At 44.3% G+C, this 22,850-nt stretch overlaps 1 protein-coding gene across 1 annotated transcript; it reads left to right on the top strand.

The window, feature by feature from the left end:
- Positions 1-328: 328 nt before the first annotated feature.
- Positions 329-22,424, top strand: rsph14 (radial spoke head 14 homolog). Its single transcript, XM_055920514.1, has 6 exons — positions 329-703; positions 1,290-1,392; positions 2,208-2,326; positions 3,170-3,395; positions 4,835-4,971; positions 20,101-22,424. Exons 1-6 carry the CDS (start codon positions 505-507, stop codon positions 20,337-20,339), a joined length of 1,023 nt encoding a protein of 340 aa, XP_055776489.1. The 5' UTR covers positions 329-504; the 3' UTR covers positions 20,340-22,424.
- The last annotated feature ends 426 nt before the right edge of the window (positions 22,425-22,850 follow it).

Genomic DNA, 22,850 nt, shown 5'->3' with positions numbered 1-22,850 from the left:
AAGAGGCCCTGTGGTCAATGACAATTAAAATAAGAGCAATAAATGAAACCAATAAACACATTTTTATTGTTTTGTTATAATAAAAATTCGATAATAAGTTCAGTGAAAGAGAGGTAATGGTCTTGGCCTGCCTAAGGTAATTTTCGTATAGAAACGCACGAGCATGAGAGGGACGGGTAAGGGGAATGTGATGTAATGTATTGTATTTATGTTAATCACCTCTTTTTGACCCAAACAACTAGCGAAATATAACTAACAACAAATATACACCCTGTAAAAAAATATATATAAAAAAAAGGGGGAAAGGTATGTGTATTGTGTACAGATAGCTAGTTACTAAGCAACGATTGGTGGAGTGAGCAGCAGTGGCGCAGAGTAGCTAAATACCTGTTCTGCTCGCTGGCAAACAACTAGTGACAGGCAGCTTATTGTTACAATATAGTGAAATAAGGTAAGCTATAATCAACAGTTGTTTAATAAGAACAATTCTTATTTTGTTAGAGTATGGCTAGCACGCGGATTTCGGAGCAATTGCCCCCGCATTTTGACCCGACTCAAGCACCTGTTGCATTCGGCAACCGAGCCCTTCCGAGGATCTCTCTGGAACTGCAAGATCCACAGCTGTGCATACGACAGAGAGCTCTTGCAGCCCTCTGCGACCTGGTTCATGACCCAACGAGGGCATATGAGGCTATTCACAAAGGTAAGATGCATATTCCATTATTGCATTGTATAAAATCCTTGCTTTCTTAAACAAAACATTTGTGGAATCTCATTTTTAAATTGCTGCATCTGTTTCACGAGTCACAAATCTTGCATTGTAATGGTTTTGGGAGATAATACATTCACCTGCATAAGGCAGCTATACACACTTGTTATTAGCTAGACAACGCAGAACTGTTCACTATTGTTATGTTCCCACGGTTGCCCATTGTTAACTTATTTGGCTGGTATCTCACTGCATGGACGCTGGATCTCCCCGTTCTGTGCCCGAGATAGCAAGCCCTACTAGCTTACACTCCGAATAAAACGGTTCTGTATTATTTACCTTGGAAGCTGACCGCCTGAACGAATATCCTTGTCGTGGACTCAGTTCGTACCGACGCACAACATCTAGAAGCTAGAAGTGTGCCTGTTAATTGCACAATAGTCAACAAAAAGGGACAGCAAGGCTTAGCCTTCTGAGTACTTACTGTAGATCATTTGGACTATATTCTTCACAAAGCCTTCTCTTAACCAGCGGGAAGTAAACGTTTCCAAACTAGATATCCTCTGTGAATTTGTTTCAGGCTGTTTGGAGAGGCTGAAGGTCCTGCTGCAAGACAGAGACAGCTCAGTGAGAATCAAAACTACAGAAGTCTTTTACCTACTAGCTGCCCATAATGTGGGGAGGTGAGCAATCCCATACCCAGGGATAATTTGGTCCACCCAATGGTCAATGCTACGGTTACTGCAGACAGTAGGTGGCAGCCTAGTACAATATGGTTTACCAACAATGCCAATGACCACAGCCAAAGAGGAGAGGCGAAGCGAGGTTGTTTACTCCACCCAAAATATGTCCATGTTAAGCAGATCATTAATTATTAAGCAAGTGAAGAGTTTTTGTATGGGAGAGTGTCAAATTTTGTCAAGATAAAAATGTATTGCTTTATTGATACGTGAGGCTTTTTTGATCTAATATAAGTTTTGTAATGCTTAGGTTGTTACGAGTGTACTGATATAAGTGTGATGCACCTGACATCCCAGCCACTTTGAGAAAAAAACACTTTAGTTTTGAGTTGTCCCTGTTGAAATTTGAATGTATATGCATATTCATGAGGTTAGCATAGCATCTCACTCTCCATTGAATACAGGCAGATGACATCACCACCTCTCATCGAATATTCAAAAAAGTATTTAAATAACGAGATGTATCCATCAATCCAAAGAGATGTGCTTGACATCCTGCCGTTCCACTCTGTGGACAACGAATTCCATTAGGGCGGCGACACAAGCATCTTGTCATTATATCCAGTATCTCTGCAACAGTCATCTTCTGTATGGCAAGTTATCCGGATGAGGAAACAATCCTTAGTAAAACATTTTTGGTGTACTTATTTCACATCCATAAATAGTAGACACGACTAAACTTGTGGACTTGCAAATGAGTGGAGGGAATCTTGGGTTGGGTGGCGATTGGTGTGAGTGACCCCAGTGTATGTCCCTAGAGAAGCCTTCCTCACGTGGGATGTGGTGGCTCCACTGTCTGATCTTCTAGACGAGCCAGTTGATGCCTGTCGTAAAAACATGCATCGTGCACTGAAGATGGTGGCTGAGTTTCCTGCAGGTACGTATGCCTAGGCTTTAGTCGTTGGTTTTCAGCTGCCCCAATTACAGTGACACTCCAGGCAAGCTGAAGGACTCATTACACATGACATTTGGATGTATTTTGATTTAGACACTATTCAAACACTATAGCTGTGTTCCGAATACCCATACATATTACATACTACATACTTAATGAGTATATACTACATACTATATAATATTAGTTCATTTTAGTATACTGTAAACGAACGGTATCCTTTCAGTTGAGCGTACTGGCGCTCTGCCTGTCTACCGGAAGTTGATGTTCTTGCTAGCTTGTTAGCATAACAAATTACTAGCAAACATTTTACGACTTCGGGTGTGTTATTAAGGGTGCGTTCGTAAATTCAATCTGGAGTGCAAGAGTGCGCTCTGGGAATTCGTCAATTCAGAGCATTGTCAGATTGTCATTTTGTAATTTCAGAGCGTTTCGCTCACTGGACGCTCTGGCCGAGGAGTAGAGTTGATCCGAGCTTTCTGAACTCACAACTGCATTCAAGCACCCAAGCTAACTGGCTAATTTGCGAGCTACTTCCAGACACAAATGAGAGAACCCCTCACTCTGACCATTTTACTTGCCCTAGCAGACCTGGTTAGGCTGTTTTCATGTTATCTAGAGCGTTGGTGACTGTAACTGTGCGGCTGGCATCAATTTAATTACTATTTTTTGCCGACGTTTTTATCTTATCATAAGATCTTCTAAATGTAACAATTATTAACGAAACAAGTGATTCAATGAAAGAGACTGGTATGAATCCAAATCCTTAGATGATGGACATGTTTTAGGGCCTTATGACCTTATGAGCTTCTGTCTCCTGGTCAGGTGCAATGTGTATGGTGACTTTGGGCCTGGTTCCCCGGCTGGTGATGAAGCTGCCTGTTGAGCAGGAGGAGATCCGGGCCCTGATCCTGGCCACTCTCAGCTACTGTGTGAGGGTGGATGCCCTGCCGGCCCTGGCCAGTGACGGAGTTCCCATGCTGCGAAACCAGCTCTCTCACCCCTCCCCTGACATCCGCCGGGCCGCAGCCTCCGCTATGGTGGGCATCAGGTGAGCAGAGACACAAACATGGGTATGTTCCAAGTGACACCCTATTCCTTACATACTGCACTACTTTTGACCAGCGCTCTATTGGCCCAGGTCAAAGTAGTGCCTTATTAGGGAATTAGGTGCCATTTGGTACACAGCCATGCTCTACTTACTGACAGGAAAGAATACTTTAAAAAAATCTAAATATTGGGAATTTGAGGCTTTCAATATTCATGAATGATGGGTGTAATGTAGAAAAAATGCACTCTAGTAATACACTGCTCAAAAAAATAAAGGGAACACTTAAACAACACAATGTAACTCCAAGTCAATCACACTTCTGTGAAATCAAACTGTCCACTTAGGAAGCAACACTGATTGACAATAAATGTCACATGCTGTTGTGCAAATGGAATAGACAAAAGGTGGAAATTATAGGCAATTAGCAAGACACCCCCAATAAAGGAGTGGTTCTGCAGGTGGTGACCACAGACCACTTCTCAGTTCCTATGCTTCCTGGCTGATGTTTTGGTCACTTTTGAATGCTGGCGGTGCTTTCACTCTAGTGGTAGCATGAGACGGAGTCTACAACCCACACAAGTGGCTCAGGTAGTGCAGCTCATCCAGGATGGCACATCAATGCGAGCTGTGGCAAGAAGGTTTGCTGTGACTGTCAGCGTAGTGTCCAGAGCATGCAGGCGCTACCAGGAGACAGGCCAGTACATCAGGAGACGTGGAGGAGGCCGTAGGAGGGCAACAACCCAGCAGCAGGACCGCTACCTCCGCCTATGTGCAAGGAGGAGCACTGCCAGAGCCCTGCAAAATGACCTCCAGCAGGCCACAAATGTGCATGTGTCAGCATATGGTCTCACAAAGGCGGAGGTAGCGGTCCTGCTGCTGGGTTGTTGCCCTCCTACGGCCTCCTCCACGTCTCCTGATGTACTGGCCTGTCTCCTGGTAGCGCCTCCATGCTCTGGACACTACGCTGACAGACACAGCAAACCTTCTTGCCACATCTCGCATTGATGTGCCATCCTGGATGAGCTGCACTACCTGAGCCACTTGTGTGGGTTGTAGACTCCATCTCATGCTACCACTAGAGTGAAAGCACCGCCAGCATTCAAAAGTGACCAAAACATCAGCCAAGAAGCATAGGAACTGAGAAGTGGTCTGTGGTCACCACCTGCAGAACCACTCCTTTATTGGGAGTCTTGCTAATTGCCTATAACTTCCACCTGTTGTCTATTCCATTTGCACAACAGCATGTGAAATTTATTGTCAATCAGTGTTGCTTCCTAAGTGGACAGTTTGATTTCACAGAAGTGTGATTGACTTGGAGTTACATTGTGTTGTTTAAGTGTTCCCTTAATTTTTTTGAGCAGTGTATGTGCATGCAAAATTAAAAGCTTGCTTTGAACTAAGTTATGATTCCATTTGAAGACCCCTGTTTGCCCTGTTAGTGTTCCATCAGAAGGGAAGCACAAGGTATGTGAGGAGGGAGTTCTCCCAATCCTGGTGAAGCTGCTATCAGACTGCGACCCAGGAGTGACTGCCAGTGCTGCTGGGACTATTATGAACACAGCTATTATCACTAAAGGTAAGGAGGGGAATGGTTGAATGTGAAAGAAAGGATATTTTAGATATCTATTTTGACTATTGTCTTAAGTAATAGTTTAGAGTTAGGGTGCAAGTTCGCATGTGAACAATGTTAACAACATAGGCTTATCTCTATGTTGCAGGGAACTTACATTAAAGAGCCATTCTGGAGGGTTCAAAACTACCTCGTTAGTTTTTTAAACCTCCCGTTTTGGACTCTGTGTCAATGTATCGCTCATACATGCATAATAAACTATCTACAGTGCTCTCCCAGCGGAAAAACCCACAGAACCCTTACATTCAAACCTGCCATCATTTAGTGCATGAGATCTACATGCTTGTTCCCTGTAATGTATTGAACGCACGTTCTAAAGCAAGATGGGATGAATGGCTGCATGCCCTTACGAATTGCTGCATGCGCATACCATTAGTTATTTTCATAACAGTGGAAATACATTGCATACGTCTATCAAATCCATGCATAAGTTACAAAACATCTGAAATTAGATTTATAAGACATTGGTAGTAGTTTAATGTACAGTACCAGTCAAAAGTTTGGACACCTACTAATTTCAGGGTTTTTCTTTATTTTTTACTATTTTCTACATTGTAGAATAATAGTGAAGACATCAAAACTATGAAATAACACATATGGAATCATGTAGTAACCAAAAAAGTATTTAACAAATCAAAATACTCTTCAAAGTAGCCACCCTTTTTGCCTTGATGACAGCTTTGCACACTCTTGGCATTCTCTCAACCATCTTCATGAGGAATGCTTTTCCAACAGTCTTGAAGGAGTTCCCACATACACTACCGTTCAAAAGTTTGGGGTCACTTAGAAATGTCCTTGTTTTTGAAAGAAAAGCATATATTTTTTGTCCATTAAAATAACATCAAATTGATCAGAAATACAGTGTAGACATTGTTAATGTTGTAAATGACTATTGTAGCTGGATACGGCAGATTTTTTATGGAATATCTACATAGGCGTACAGCGGCCCATTATCAGCAACCATCACTCCTGTGTTCCAATGGCACATTGTGTTAGCTAATCCAAGTTTATTGTTTTAAAAGGCTAATTGATCATTAGAAAACCCGTTTGCAATTATGTTAGCACAGCTGAAAACTGTTGTCCTGATTAAAGAAGCAATAAAACTGGCTTTCTTTAGACTACTTGAGTGTCTGGAGCATCAGCATATGTGGGTTCGATTACAGGCTCAAAATGGCCAGAAGCAAATTCTTTCTTCTGAAACTCATCAGTCTATTCTTGTTCTGAGAAATGAGACTATTCCATGTGAGAAATTGCCAAGAAACTGAAGATCACGTACAACGTTGTGTACTACTCCCTTCACAGAACAGTGCAAACTGGCCCTAACCAGAATTGAAAGAGGAGTGGGAAGCCCCGGTGCACAACTGAGCAAGAGCACAAGTACATTAGAGTATCTAGTTTGAGAAACAGATGCCTCACAAGTCCTCAACTGGCAGCTTCAATAAATAGTACCCGCAAAACACCAGTCTCAACATCAACAGTGAAGAGGCGACTCCTGCATGCAGTTTTTTTTTATTTTTACCTTTATTTAACTAGGCAAGTCAGTTAAGAACACATTCTTATTTTCAATGACAGCCTAGGAACAGTGGGTTAACTGCCTTGTTCAGGGCCAGTATGACAGATTTTTACCTTGTCAGCTCGGGGTTTTGATCTTGCAACCTTTCGGTTACTAGTCCAACACTCTAACCACTAGGCTACCTGCCACCCCAAATTGAATTGAAATGCATTCCAGGTGACTACCTCATGAAACTGGTTGAGAGAACTCCAAGAGTCTGCTGTAACGGTCCTGACCTGTTTTATGTTGTTTTTGTATGTGTTTAGGTCAGGGCATGTGTTTTGGGTGGGCAGTCTATGTTATCTGTTTCTATGTTGGTTTTGGTTGCCTGGTATGGCTCTTAATTAGAGGCAGGTGTTTTGCGTTCTCCTCTAATTAAGAGTCATATTTAGGTAGGGTGTTCTCACTGTTTGTTGGTGGGTGATTGTCTCCTGTGTCTGTGTCGATGTTACACCATACGGGAATGTTTTCGGTTTGTTCGTGCGTTTATGTAGTCTGTTCCTGTGTCAGCGTGCTTCGTGTATTTGTAAGTTCGTTTGTTCAGGTCTGTCTACATCATTTTGTTATTTTGTTAGTTATATCAAGTATAGTTCGTTTTCGTCTTTGTCTGTTTTGTTTATTTAATAAATCATCATGTATTCACAACCCGCTGCGCCTTGGCTCGATCACTACTCCACCTCTTCTTATGAAGAGAGAGAGGAACGCCGTTACAGAATCACCCACCATACCAGAGCCAAGCAGCGGAGTCAACGGAGTAAGGGACAGGGTAACAAGGACTTCTGGACTTGGGAGCAGATATTGAATGGAGAGGGTCCCTGGGCTAAGGCAGGAGAGAATCGCCGCTCTCAGGAAGAGAGGGAGGCAGCTAAAGCCCAGGAGCGGTGGTTTGAGGAGGCAGCAAAGAGACGTGGCTGGAAGCCCGAAAAGCCATGGGAGCAGCTGGAGGCACTGAGGAGAGCAGAGGCTACCGGAGAGAGGAACCGGAGCTATGAGGGAACGCGTCTGGCACGGAAGCCCAAAAAGCCCGTAAGTAACACCCAAAAATTTCTTGGGGGGGGGGGGGGCTAAGAGGTAGTGGGCCTAGGGCAGGTAGGAGACCTGCGCCCACTTCCCAGGCTTACCGTGGAGAGCGGGAGTACGGGCAGGCGCCGTGTTACGCAGTAGAGCGCACGGTGTCTCCTGTACGAGTGCATAGCCCAGTGCGGGTTATTCCACCTCCCCGCACTGGTAGGGCTAGATTGGGTATTGAGCCAGGTGTCATGAGGCCAGCTCAACGCGTCTGGTCTCCAGTGCGTCTCCTCGGGCCGGCATACATGGCACCGGCCTTACGCATGGTTTCCCCGGTTCGCCTACATAGGCCGGTGCGGGTTATTCCACCTCCCCGCACTGGTCGGGCGACCGGGAGCATTCAACCAGGTAAGGTTGGGCAGGCTCAATGCTCAAGAGTGCCAGTACGCCTCCACGGTCCGGTATTTCCGGCGCCACCTCCCCGCCCCAGCCTAGTACCTACAGTGCCTACACTACGCACTAGGCTACCAGTGCGTCTCCTGAGCCCAGTTCCTCCTCCACGCACTCTCTCTGTTGTGCGTGTATCCAGTTCGGTGCCTCCAGTTCCGGCACCACGCACTAAGCCTCCTGTGCGTCTCCAGAGCCCTGAACACACTGTATCTTCTCCCCCTACTAATCCTGATGTGCTTGTCCTCAGCCCGGTGTCACCAGTGCCGGTACCTCGCATCAGGGATAGAGTAGGCTTTGAGAGTACAGTGTGCCCTGTCCCTGCTCCCCGCACTAGTAGGAAGGTGCTTATCCTTAGCCCGGTGCCTCCAGTTCCGGCACCACGCACCAGGTCTACAGTGCGCCGTATCCGGCCAGAGCCATCCGTCTCCCCAGCGCCATCTGAGCCATCCGTCTCCCCAGCGCCATCTGAGCCATCCGTCTCCCCAGCGCCATCTGAGCCATCCGTCTGCCATGAGCCTGCAAAGCCGCCCGTCTGCCATGAGCCTGCAAAGCCGCCCGTCTGCCATGAGCCTACAGAGCCGTCCGCCAGACAGGAGCCGCTAGAGCCGCCCGCCAGACAGGAGCCGCTAGAGCCGCCCGCCAGACAGGATCTGCCAGAGCCGCCAACCAGACAGGATCTGCCAGAGCCGCCAACCAGACAGGATCTGCCAGAGCCGCCAACCAGACAGGATCTGCCAGAGCCGCCAGCGAGCCATGAGCAGCCAGAGCCGTCAGCCTGCCATGAGAGTCGAGAGCCGTCAGCCTGCCATGAGCGTCGAGAGCCGTCAGCCTGCCATGAGCGTCGAGAGCCGTCAGCCTGCCATGAGCGTCGAGAGCCGTCAGCCTGCCATGAGCGTCGAGAGCCGTCAGCCTGCCATGAGCGTCGAGAGCCGTCAGCCTGCCATGAGCGTCGAGAGCCGTCAGCCTGCCATGAGCGTCGAGAGCCGTCAGCCTGCCATGAGCGTCGAGAGCCGTCAGCCTGCCATGAGCGTCGAGAGCCGTCAGCCTGCATAGACCTGCCAGAGTCCCTCAGCCAGGATCTGCCAGAGTATATCAGCCGGGACCTGCCCCTTGTCCCGGTGCTGCCCCTTGTCCCGGTGCTGCCCCTTGTCCCGGTGCTGCCCCTTGTCCCGGTGCTGCCCCTTGTCCCGGTGCTGCCCCTTGTCCCGGTGCTGCCCCTTGTCCCGGTGCTGCCCCTTATCCCGGTGCTGGTCTTTATCCTGGTGCTGCCCCTTATCCTGGTGCTGCCCCTTGTCCCGGTGTTGCCCCTTGTCCCGGTGCTGCCCCTTGTTCCGGTGCTGCCCCTTCTCCTGGTGCTGGCCGTTTATTTAGGGGATGTGAGTTTTAGGGTGGTCATTGGGAGGGGAAGACAGAAACGGGGAGTGACTATGGTGGTGTGGGGACAGCGTCCAGAGCCGGAGCCACCACCGTGGTCAACTGCCCACCCAGACCCTCCCCTGGACTTTGTGCTGGTGCGCCCGGAGTTCGCACCTTGAGGGGGGGGGTTCTGTAACGGTCCTGACCTGTTTTATGTTGTTTTTGTATGTGTTTAGGTCAGGGCATGTGTTTTGGGTGGGCAGTCTATGTTATCTGTTTCTATGTTGGTTTTGGTTGCCTGGTATGGCTCTTAATTAGAGGCAGGTGTTTTGCGTTCTCCTCTAATTAAGAGTCATATTTAGGTAGGGTGTTCTCACTGTTTGTTGGTGGGTGATTGTCTCCTGTGTCTGTGTCGATGTTACACCATACGGGAATGTTTTCGGTTTGTTCGTGCGTTTATGTAGTCTGTTCCTGTGTCAGCGTGCTTCGTGTATTTGTAAGTTCGTTTGTTCAGGTCTGTCTACATCGTTTTGTTATTTTGTTAGTTATATCAAGTATAGTTCGTTTTCGTCTTTGTCTGTTTTGTTTATTTAATAAATCATCATGTATTCACAACCCGCTGCGCCTTGGCTCGATCACTACTCCACCTCTTCTTATGAAGAGAGAGAGGAACGCCGTTACATCTGCAAAGCTGTCAAGGCAAAGGGTGGCTACTTTGAAGAACCTCAAATATGAAATATATTTTGAGGTTCTTCAAAGTAGCCAATAAATTTAGATGTGTTTAACACTTTTTTGGTTACTACATGATTCCATATGTGTTATTTCATAGTTCTGATGTCTTCACTATTATTCTACAATGTAGAAAATACTAAAAATAAAATAAAAACTCTGGAATGAGTAGGTGTGTCCAAACTTTTGTCTGGTACTGTATCTCTTTCAATACATTTCTCTGCAAACCAGAAAATGTTGTGTGCATTGTAGCAACACAAATACATTAGAAGACAATTGTGACCCAATTCAGGAAACTAGGCGTATGTTGCAAGTCACGACTTCACAGGATTGCCGTTTGAACGTAATTTTAAAAAAAATCTGAATTTGTTTTTTGACAGAAATGCCTTCTTGAACATGTGAACTTCCATGTACCTTAATAACAAAATTGTATGCCATCTGTAAATAGCAATACAATTGTTAAATTACGATCCTTGTTGGTTAAGCCACAGAAAAAGTGAGCAACCTTCCCACTAGCCATGATTGGCTGAGATAATGAGTGGGCAGGACATGCCGAGAGAGGAGTTCAGATTGGTCTGCCATAGAAGCTCGTCAGTCTGTGTTGGTAATCCTGTCGAACGTGGCTTTAAAAAAAAAATGTGTTGTGTAGTGGAGCTGCATAAGTGTGGCTCTCCACTTTCTGGAGGATCATGTTTTGAAATTAGTGGAATTAGAGTATGATAGCTAAAGAGATGGAGAAAAGACCTGTCTCCGGATTACATCTTCAAACTAAGGGCAACGGTGGCATGGCATTCCTGACAGGGAGACGCGTCCATGCACGATGACGTACAGGTAAGATAGTCTAGCGTTAGCTAGCTACATTTTCAGATATGACATGTTTTCTGATTTTGACAGAAAGTGGTTCCATTTCAAGCTAAAGTGTACTGTTAGCTAGCTAGCTAACGTTATCTGGCTGGCTCCCTACCTGATGTTATTATTTGTTTCCCAGAGCTGTGTGCTGTTATAGTTAGAGCCTAATGTTAGCTAGCTAACATTGAACATGGTTGGTTAGCTCCCAGCACTGTGGCATTGTTGGCACTGTTCATTGTTTAATTAGCTGGCTGGCTGGCTCGTTAGCTAACGTTTCGTGATGTGTGTACAACACCTGTTAAATATGGCTGGTGCAGTAAACGTCTGCAAAAACGCGTAATGAAATTGTTGCCAGCAGAGCTAGTTAGGCTGTTTTCATGCTATCCAGAGGTTAACAAATCATCAGCCAGAGCGTCAAGTGTGCGTTTCGAGAGCGAAACGAGATGGGTGGGGCTAAAGCTTAGGGTGAGGGTGTGAACGATGCTGAATGGGTGTTGACAAAGAAGTGCTCTTCACTAGATAGCAAAACATTCAAATGCAATTTTCTCAAAAGTGAGATTGCGAGTTGATCAACTTTCAAAGCAAAATAACTTTCCCATTGTTCCTCAAATGCAGTGTATGATATACTATTTTGTAGCTCTGAGTCTCTACTTTATTCTAATATAAAAAACACAATTTCAAATTTTGCTACATAAGACCAAATACAGGTGGTGAGTCACAATTATCAACCCAATCATAAACACTATGCTCACAACCTGTATCTCCTAAATCGTGTTTCTGGTGTATTTTGTTTGACTTTTGGAATATATTGGCTGTGTGTTTTTTTACAAGGCACGCATCCATCCATTTATTCAACCCGTGATTTTTTTATTTTTTTATTTAACCTTTATTTGAACGTGAATCGTGACACAGCATACATAACTTTGATGCACTTGAAAAATGTATACTGCAAACCCACTTTTAAGATTAGGAAATATTGGCCTACCTTTATTTTGTGTCAACTATCCATCCAAATGAAATAATTCCATGTGTTCACCTTTTGTCTTTATAAACTTTTACCCATGTATTCCATAATATGGAAAAATCCAATGTGGGCAACACTGCAGCTGTTGATTGCCAGCGATCATCATTCATCACGTAGGCATATGATATAATCAATACATTACTTTCAAAGAGTTGGACATTTGATGCAAACATATACTGTAAGTATACATTTTCAATTGTATAAAATGTGCCAACATTATCACATACACTTGCTGGTTTGACATACTAGTCTGCTGAGAGCATGCGCTACAATGGGATAACAACCAAACATGATGGACAATGTTAATTGGCAGGTGGAATGATGTCCAATGAGGTTGCAAGATTAAAATGGAAGGTTGGATCAGGTCGGCACAGTATTGTCCAATGAGGTTGCGGGGTGAGCCCAACATGCACACTCAACACAGTTTTTAAAATTCTCTTTGTGCACACGCTACAGAGGCTAGAGAACAATGACGTTATGATGTTGTACACAATCATGCACAATTGTCAAGGACTCTTGTTTTAACTTGTGAGCGCTACTTTCAAAACTACTGGCTGAAATTCTACCAAACGAATGGAGCATCTTTTTAACATACTGTAATATGGACAGGAATACCCTTAACGCAAGGGTGTCAAACAGGGCCGACCACTGGGCACAGACTTCAGTTCAACGTCTAGTTTTGATTTACATTTGGTTGAGTTAACTTGAAATCAACGTGAAATCAACTAAACAAATCACCATGTCATTGGATTTAGGTTAAAAGTTGGGTGAAAAAAAGATGAATTGCCCTTACGTTGAGGAGTTTTTACAAATCCAATTTGTTTTCTACATTGATTCTACATCATCACATAGATTTTTGTGTTTTAAATTACGTGGAAACAATGTTGATTCAACCAGTGTTTTGCCCAGTGGGGAGTGTCTGTGGGTTCCCTTTCAGTCAGTCACTCAGCATAACATACAATAGGGAGTCAATGACCAATCACATTCACCTGAAGAAAACTAAAAACACACCCAATGGGCAAATCAATGCAGAGCCCGCCCTCGGAAGCCCCACCTATCTGGCTACAACACCGGGGCTCGCATTAATTTCCTAAATTCTTCGCTCTACAGCTCGCCTGACGGAGAACTTGTCACGCAATTTACAAGCACACAAAGACTACTGGATTTGGCTCCGACTTAGGTGTCTGTTAGTGGGGAGAGAGTACTCGTCCCCCTAGATGTTGCTATTTTTGGGTCTTGGTATCGGATTTTGTGTTTGCTAAAAGCGAACTACTTTCTGCTCTGCTTGTGTAGCTAATACTTCCTTGCTTGGGTAAGATGGCCTATGTTAAGAATAAGTAAAAAAAGGCTAACAGGCTGGATTTGAACCGCCGACCATGCCCTAGGGCAGTGGTCACCACTTGGTCGATCGCGATTAACTGGTTGATCTCCAAGGCATTGCTAGTCAATCACCAAACATTTCTGTAAAAAAAACTACAATATTTGTTGTATTTGTTTCACCGCTATTGGCGGTAGGTGCACATGAATCAGCAGCCCTAGCACCGGGAAGGTAAATTGTTCCCATTTTGAACCATGTGATGTGTCCACCTACCCGGCAGGCCCAGAGAACAAATCAAGTGCACTTCCTGGCCTACTACTGGCCAATCAGATAGCTCAGATCACTGTGTCTGCACAGTTTCCTCGCACCATAGACTGTAAAAAGAAGCCTCTATCGCACAGCAAAGTTAAACAATGTGCGATTTCAAAACCTTTATAACCATGACTACTCAACGAATACAGCAAAGAGCTGCTGTTTTTATGTTTAAGTTGTTATTCAGCACTGTCAACACTTTGTTCAACACTTTTATAAGCCATAAAATGCGCATTTTCCCTATCACTGGAGGTTGGTGGCACCTTATGTGGGGAGAACGGGCTAGTGGTAATGACTGGAGCTGAGTCAGTGGAATGGTATCAAATACATCAAACACATGGTTTCCAGGTGTTTGATGCCATTCGATTTGCTCCGTTCCAGCCATTATTATGAGCCGTTCTTGTGTTATTAGCGGCTTGAGTCTTTTTTAATATCAAGGAATATTCCACTTTCTCTGTTCATAGGACTAACAACATAAATTGGTGCATGAGGCAGAAATAATGCAGTGCGACTTTCGCCATCAGCTGAAAGACTGTGTCCCCTTTTCTCAGTGGAGGGATGGTGAGCCGGATGAGAGGCAGCCTCACCGCTGCTCCCTCCCTCCCCTCAGACTGACCCTCAGATGCAGGCCATCAGTCCAGTAAAAAAAAATGTTTTATTATGCTCAGCTGTGAGTAATAGTGGTAATTCAACAAATTAGACTCAGCTTGCATTTTGACTCAAAGTGATCTTCACTGCCCTAGTGCATGTGGTTTCACAATGAAAATGTACTCACAAGTACTATCCTGTTTGCCTGGGGTGGATAAACGCTCAGGCTGCTTTGGCTCGGAACAGTTATTGTGCCCGGTGTCACCGGCTGAGTTCAGACTCTCTTGTATGCTGACTTCTTAGGAAAATTGTGGTTACTGGAGGAAAATAGGAGGCTGCTGAGGTGAGGACAGCTCATAAAAATGTCTGGAATGGAATGGTATCAAACACATTGAAACCAGTGTTTGAGTTCAAAACCATTCCATTAATTGCGTTCCAGCCATTACTATGAGCCCGTCCTCCCCAATTAAGGTGCCACCAACCTCCTGTGCTGGAGACGGCCCTTTCTTTGAAAAAAACTGTAACGGAGTTGTTCCTCGCCTGTCATGCGGGGCGACTGGCGTTCAATTCCCCTATGGGCATTCCAGTTCTCTGCTTCCCTGAAGGTGTTCGGAAACCGCATTCTGGAAAGGATGTGGTGTCTCTTTGACTGGTTTTGGGGGGGTTTCGAAGGAATAGATGGATGAGCTAGCTCCAGCAACCTCATGTCTCTGCCACAGATATCGCGCTGGGCTGCAGAGCAGCAGCACAACGGTATGGCTCTCCTCTCCTTTGCAATGGAGTTAGCCCCAGGTTGAGGAATGTTTTACCACCTGTGATGACTGCGGTAAAGCGTCGCTTGACTCTTTTTAAAAAAAATTACCTGGAATAACTCACATTCAACCAAGTTGCATGAAAGTGGAACTATTTTAGAAGGGGCTCATGACGGTATGGGAAGCTAGGTTTTATGCTGGTATGGGAAGCTAGTTAGCCACCTGGTCTTGGAGGCTAACAGAGAGGCTATTCTTAGTCCTAAGCTCCCGAATAAAGCATGGCTGGTTCCGGTGGACCAGTGTCCTCTCTGATTGACTTTGTCACAAATAGCCTACCTGAGTGGTGAATGATATTTGGGTGAGCCAATTTTGCAGAAGGAGTGTTTGGCTCAGGTATGGAGTTCATGCAGTCCCGTTCCGAGGAGACGCAGTGCTTTCTTGCTGCATTCAAGTAATGTTGGCAATACGACCTTCCTGCTGGGAAAATGCACGTTAACGCCCGTCCAACTCAGGTTTATGACTAGGAGTCTCGGGTATGATATCTGGACACCAATCTTTTTCATATGTGGGGCTTCGATGTCATGCACCACTGAGAATGACAAACAGGGCCAAGTTTTTGGGCTGTCAGTGGTGACATTGTGCATTTGTATTTTTGTCATTTGGTGGACACTCTTATCCAGAGCGACTGATTTATGCTCACATATGGGTGATACCATACTTCGATACCCTTGGACACCATACGACCTTGAGTAGAAGCACTTACTGCTTCTACCCAAGGGCGTATGGTGTCCAAGGGTATTGAAGTATGGTATCACCCATATGTGAACATAAATCAGTCTCTTCCCCACAGTTGAACACAAGGTTGTCGGGAGTGGCTGGTGTGAGAGGACATGACAAAAGAACCACATTATCCCAGTACTCGTGGTGTTCCGCCCCTTCAGATGACAATATATGGGAGGTCTCACAGTGGGTGTGTCCTAGCCCCTGTTTTGAGAGAGGAGATTTTCTCTCTTCTTTGGAAGCGGGCTATTCGGGGTGTTCCCGTCTCGGAAGTGGTTGTTACAGCCGGTATTTCCTCGTTCTGAACAGCAATGAAATGCTGCATCCCATCCTGTACTTGAATGGTTTGGACAAGTTCAAATTGCTCATGTTTTGGTGGCTAATATAGTCGGTGAGTCCCAGCTATTGGTTCACGTAGCTACACGTCTGGATGCATCTCGCCATTGCCATTTGTTGCTCAAGGTATCCCTGTCGTGCCTGAGGGCCGGGTAGTGTCCCGCAGGGTGATCACGACAGACGCAGCCTCACTGGGATGGGGCATGCTGTGTGTGGGCTACTGTGTGTGGGCTTCGACCAAACGTCGACAGCGCTAAAGGCACTGCATATCAATTACCTGGAGCTACTGGCTGTTTTTCTGGTGTTTTTTTTCTGATATTGGAGGGCCAGTATGTGTTGGTAAGGTCTGACAACAGGACGTCGGTGGTGTACATCAACAGGCAGGGAGAGACATTGTCTTTCTCTCTCCTGAACCTGGCAAGGGAACAACTACTCATCTTGGGGTCCGGCAAAATTAAGGCAGTTATACAATTTTAAAAACATTACAATACATTCATAACAGATTTCATTACACACTAGGTGTGTGCCCTCAGGCCCTACTCCACTACCACATACAGTGCATTCGGAAAGTATTCAGACCCCTTGACTTTTTCCACATTTCTTTCGTTACAGCGTTATTCTAAAATTGATTAAATCGTTTTTCCCCCCTCAATCTACACACAATACTCCATAATGACAAAGCAAAAACTGTTTTTTTAAATGTATGAAATGAAATATTGCATTTACGTACAGTTGAAGTCGGAAGTTTACATACACCTAAGTCAAATATATTTAAACTCAGTTTTTCACAATTCCTGACATTTAATCCTAGTAAAAATTCCCTGTCTTAGGTCAGTTAGGATCACCACTTTATTTTAAGAATGTGAAATGTCAGAATAATAGTAGCGAGAAGTATTTATTTCAGCTATTATTTTTTCCATCACATTCCCAGTGGGTCAGAAGTTTACATACACTAAATTATTATTTCGGAGCATTGACTTTAAATTGTTTAACTTGTGTCAAACGTTTCGGGTAGCCTTCCACAAGCTTCCCACAATAAGTTGGGTGTATTTTGGCCCATTCCTCCTGACAGAGCTGGTGTAACTGAGTCAGGTTTGTAGGCCTCCTTGCTCGCACACGCTTTTTCAGTTCTGCCGACACATTTTCTATAGGATTGAGGTCAGGGCTTTGTGATGGCCACTCCTATACCTTGACTCTGCTGTCCTTAAGCCATTTTGACACAACTTTGGAAGTATGCTTGGGGTCATTGTCCATTTGGAAGACCCATTTGCGGCCAAGCTTTAACTTCCTGACTAATGTCTTGATATGTTGCTTCAATATATCCACATAATGTTCCTGTCTCATGATGCCATCTATTTTGTGAAGTGCACCAGTCCCTCCTGCAGCAAAGCACCCCCACAACATGATGTTGCCACCCCCGTGGGATGGTGTTCTTCGGCTTGCAAGCCTCCCCCTTTTTCCTCCAAACATAACGATGGTCATTATGGCCAAAAGGTTCTATTTTTGTTTCATCAGACCAGAGGACATTTCTCCAAAAAGTACGATGTTTGTCCCCATGTGCAGTTGCAAACCGTAGTCTGAATTTTTTTATGGCTGTTTTGGAACAGTGGATTCTTCCTTGCTGAGCGGCCTTTCAGGTTATGTCGATATAGGACTCGTTTTACTGTGGATATAGATACTTTTGTACCTGTTTCCTCCAGCATCTTCATAAGGTTGTTTGCTGTTGTTCTGGGATTGATTTGCACTTTTCACACCAAAGTACGTTTATCTCTAGGAGACAGAACACGTCTCCTTCCTGAGCGGTATGACGGCTGCATGGTCCCGTGGTGTTTATATTTGCGCACTATTGTTTGTACAGATGAACGTGGTACCTTCAGTCATTTGGAAATTGCTCCCAAGGATGAACCAGACTGTTGGAGGTCTTCAATTTCTTTGCTGAGGTCTTGGCTGATTTCTTTAGATTTTCCCATGATTCTCAGGCTCGTAAGGTAAGTATTGTTCTTGGAACCATGGGGTTTATGGATATTGGCTTACTAACACACCCTTCCCAGCAATGTAGAGAGAAAAAAAGAGAAATAATAGTATAGTAAAATACGTAATAAAAAAAGTAATAATAGATACACAATGAGTAACGTTTACCTGGCTATATGCAAGGGGTACCACTACCGAGTCGATGTGCAGGGGTAAGAGGTAATTGAGGTAGATGCAGTGCATTCGGAAAGTATTCAGACCCCTTGACTTTTCCCACATTTTGTTACGTTACAGCCTTATTCTAAAATTGATACGTTTTTTCCCCCCTCAATCTACACACAATACCCCATAATGATAAAGCAAAAGCAGGTTTTTTGAAATGTATGCAAATGTATATTTTTAAAAAACTGAAATATTATGTTTACGTAAGTATTCAGACCCTTTACTCAGTACTTTGTTGAAGCACTTTTGACAGCGATTACAGCCGCGAGTCTTCTTGGGTATGACGCTACAACCTGTATTTGGATATTTTCTCCCATTCTTCTCTGCAGATCCTCTCAAGCTCTGTGATGATTGGCATTCAGTCCAAAGAGTTCAATCTTGGTTTTATTAGACCAGATAATCTTGTTTCTCATGATCTGAGAGTCTTTAGGTGCATTTTGGGAAACTCTAAGGGGCTGTCATGTGCCTTTTACTGAGGAGTGGCTTCTGTCTGGCCACTTTACCATAAAGGGCTGATGGGTGGAGTACTTCAGAGATGGGAGAACCTTCCAGAAGGACAACCATATCCACAGAGGAACTCTGGAGCTCTGTCAGAGTGCCTATTGGGTTCTTGGTCACCTCCCTGACCAAGGCCCTTCTCTCCGATTCCTCAGTTTGGCCAGGCTGCCAGCTCTAGGAGAGTCCTGGTGGTTCCAAATTTCTTCCATTTAAGAATGATGGATGCTGCAGAAATGTTTTGGTACCCTTCCCCAGATTTGTGCATCGACACAACCCTGTCTCGGAGCTCTATGGACAATTCTTTCGACCTCATGGCTTGGTTTTTGCTCTGGCATGCACTGTCAACTGTGGGATCTTTTATCGACTGGTGTGTGCCTTTCCAAATCATGTCCAATCAATTGAATTTACTACAGGTGGACTCCAATCAGGTTGTAGAAACATCTCAAGGATGATCAATGGAAACAGGATGCACCTGAGCTCAATTTCAAGTCTCGTAGCAAAGGGTCTGAATACTTATGTAAATAAGGTATTTCTTTTTTTTAATACATTTGCAAACATTTCTTAACACCTGATTTCAATTTGTCATTATGGAGTATTGTGTGTCGATTGCTGAGGAAATGTTTTTATTTAATCCATTTTAGAATAAGACTGTAATGTAACCAAATGTGGAGAAAGTCAATGGGTATGAACTTTGCGTAGGCACTTTATGTATACGACCTGCCAAGTTTTAGAACACCTACTTATTCAAGGGTTTTTCTTTATTTTTACTATTTTCTGCGTTGTAGAATAATAGTGAAGACATCAAAACTATGAAATAACACATATGGAATCATGTAGTAACCAAAAAAGTGTTAAACAAATCTACATTTATTTTATATTTGAGGTTCTTTAAAGTAGCCAACCTTTGCCTTCCACCGCAGATGGGGAAGGCCGACATGGGTGGATGTGGTGGATTGAGACGCAGCCCATATCTCTAGCTTAAACTGAAGGATTTTATTGGGGAATTTTTTTATTATTTTACTTAGATTGTAAAACTGCCACGTCCATTTGCGATATTACAACAACAAAGTTACTGCAAACAACGAGCACAGTTTTTTTCCCCTCGGACATCATTGCACATGTATTAGAACAGCAGAATATATACAGATTTTTTTTTTTTCCACGTTGCGTGATGCTCCCCATCTATTCTTAGTCAACAAAACAATAACAACAACGGTGGGGTAGACAGTGGTGCTATTTCCCCTAATGCAGAAGCATCAATGTCTCAACAGATAGTGTCAACCTCATCATTAACTCACTCATGCTCACTTCTCCCCTCTGTCGTCCACAGGGAAGTACCAGGCCTTAAAGGCAGGTGCCATCCCCCCCTTGTTGGAGCTGGTTGGCAGTGAGGACAGAGCTGTGTGTGCTAACGCGCTGCGTGCCCTCACCGCCCTGGCTGAAGCCCCCTGCGCTCGGGAACAGCTACTGGAACACCTGCCACTATTAAAGACAAGGCTCAATCACCCAGCTTCCATCATCTGCCGGGCAGCAGCCACCGCCATCCGCGTGATCTCCTGGACCCCCTGAGAGAAAGAGAGAGCAAGGGAAGAAGAGAAATACCTCTCATTATCTGATTCTCCCTCGCTCCTCCCCCTATTCTCTCTCCCTCACACACATTGACACACACAGGCATGCATGTGCTCTCACAGACATCCCACACACACAGTCCTTATTCTACTACAGACACTCACACTTCCTTAATGTAAATGTCTGCTGGTGTACATTTTCCAGACTAGTAGACCCACCTCTTATTTATCATCTGTCTGTGTCATCTATCCTGTTAATGTGATTAAAACTGATCAGTGACAAGTTTCAGCTCCTCTGTATAGAGGTTCCCCAACTGATGGCCCTTGGGTGATTTTATTTGGCCCCACAAGTTCTAGCTCCCAGTTCACCCTGGACTCTACAAGTTGTTAAAAGCGTTCCACAGGGATTCTGGCCCATGTTGACTCCAATGCTTCCCACAATTGTGTCAAGTTTTTCTTTGGGTGGTGGACCATTCTTGATACACACTGGAAACTGTAGAGCGTGAAAAACCCAGCAGCGTTGCAGTTCTTGACACAAACCGGTGAGCCTGGCACCTACTACCATACCCCGTTCAAAGGCACTTAAATATTTTTGCCTTCCCCATTCACCCTCTGAATGGCACACATACACAATCCATGTCTCAATTGTCTCAAGGCTTAAAAATCCTTCTTCAACCTGTCTCCTCCTTTTCATCTACATTAACTTAAGTGGATTTAATAAGTGACACCTTGCAAAAGTATTCATCCCCTTTGTTGTTTTTCCTGTTTTGTTTTATTACAACCTGTAATTTAAATGGATTTTTATTTGGATTTCATGTAATGGACATACACAAAATAGTCAAAATTGGTGAAGTGAAAAATATATACACTGCTCAAAAAAATAAAGGGAACACTTAAACAACACAATGTAACTCCAAGTCAATCACACTTCTGTGAAATCAAACTGTCCACTTAGGAAGCAACACTGATTGATAATAAATTTCACATGCTGTTGTGCAAATGGAATAGACAAAAGGTGGAAATTATAGGCAATTAGCAAGACACCCCCAAAAAAGGAGTGGTTCTGCAGGTGGTGACCACAGACCACTTCAGTTCCTATGCTTCCTGGCTGATGTTTTGCTCACTTTTGAATAATGGCGGTGCTTTAAAATCTCGCCATTTCCTCTGGGTTTTGTGCGGGATTGTTTCGTTTGCTGTCAGTTAGTTTTGGGTTGCGTGTTCTTGGGTTCTGTTTAACAGGTGGGTTTTCCCTGGACTGTGTCTGAGTGGGTTTTGTGGCTGCTGTTGTAGTCCGGTTTCCTGTTATTTGGACTTGTTAAATAAATGCCCTTTTCGGGAACTTGCTTTCTCCTGCGCCTGACTCCACACCCACATCTCCTTGGGGAGAATCTGACAAGGTGTGTCCAAGCTTTTGACTGATACTGTGTATATATACTGTATATATATACTGCTCAAAAAAATAAAGGGAACACTTAAACAACACAATGTAACTCCAAGTCAATCACACTTCTGTGAAATCAAACTGTCCACTTAGGAAGCAACACTGATTGACAATAAATTTCACATGCTGTTGTTCAAATGGAATAGACAACAGGTGGAAATTATAGGCAATTAGCAAGACACCCCCAATAAAGGAGTGGTTCTGCAGGTGGTGACCACAGACCACTTCTCAGTTCCTATGCTTCCTGGCTGATGTTTTGGTCATTTTTGAATGGTGGCGGTGCTTTCACTCTAGTGGTAGCTTGAGACGGAGTCTACAACCCACACAAGTGGCTCATGTAGTGCAGTTCATCCAGGATTATAACTCATAAATGTTGAATGTTATGTGTTCCTTGTTAGAAAGAATGGGTTTATCTTCAGACAGGCTAAAATGATGTCTCTACCCAGGGAGGGGAAAGACCTTGAGTTGGTTGTAGATAGTTGAACAGGTGGCAGACAGTAATGAGAACTCAAACTGTATTGCCATTGTATCCGAGAGGAGGTTGGACATTAAAACCTATGACATCATCTTTATTATATAACCTGATGTAAAATGTATTATGATCAGTACTCTCGAGAATAAACGCTATTGATTGATTGATTTTAAGACTGGTATCTGTCCATTTTATGCTGATAATTATCTTACAAATTCGTATTTATGGGCAGAGTGTTTTAATTGAATTGGTTAATAAACAGGAATCAAAATTCCTTTAACACTTTTATCAATGTAATAGTCACTCACTTTCTTTATATCACTGACTTCTGGGAGTAACTACAGAGGAACATCCCCTATCACCACAGAAGGGCCAACGTCCAACTCCCTCAAACAACTCTCATCAGCAAGCTTTCCAACTGTCCAACCAAAATGACTGCCTTGTTTACTAGTATATTCCCAACAGGTCCACTTATTCCAGGAGTAACCCTATTATCTCCATCATTCTGCCTAATAGTTCCACCAATCTACCCTGCAGCCTCAGGATAAGAAACATTGAGTGATTTTATATCTTTGGGCCTCTAGCCTCTTTCTGCACAT

The sequence above is a fragment of the Salvelinus fontinalis genome, chromosome 4 (genome assembly GCF_029448725.1).
Source record: "Salvelinus fontinalis isolate EN_2023a chromosome 4, ASM2944872v1, whole genome shotgun sequence".
Classification (NCBI taxonomy): domain Eukaryota; kingdom Metazoa; phylum Chordata; class Actinopteri; order Salmoniformes; family Salmonidae; genus Salvelinus; species Salvelinus fontinalis.
This window is presented reverse-complemented; position numbering and strand designations above follow the sequence as displayed.

What these genes read in the sequence shown, in the direction of transcription:
- rsph14 (XM_055920514.1), top strand. Translation starts at nt 505, where the DNA reads ATGGCTAGCACGCGGATTTCGGAGCAATTGCCCCCGCATTTTGACCCG. An exon ending in GCTGCCCATAATGTGGGGAG is followed by an intron (nt 1,393 to 2,207) that starts GTGAGCAATCCC and finishes GTATGTCCCTAG; the next exon opens with AGAAGCCTTCCTCACGTGGG. An exon ending in CACAGCTATTATCACTAAAG is followed by an intron (nt 4,972 to 20,100) that starts GTAAGGAGGGGA and finishes TGTCGTCCACAG; the next exon opens with GGAAGTACCAGGCCTTAAAG.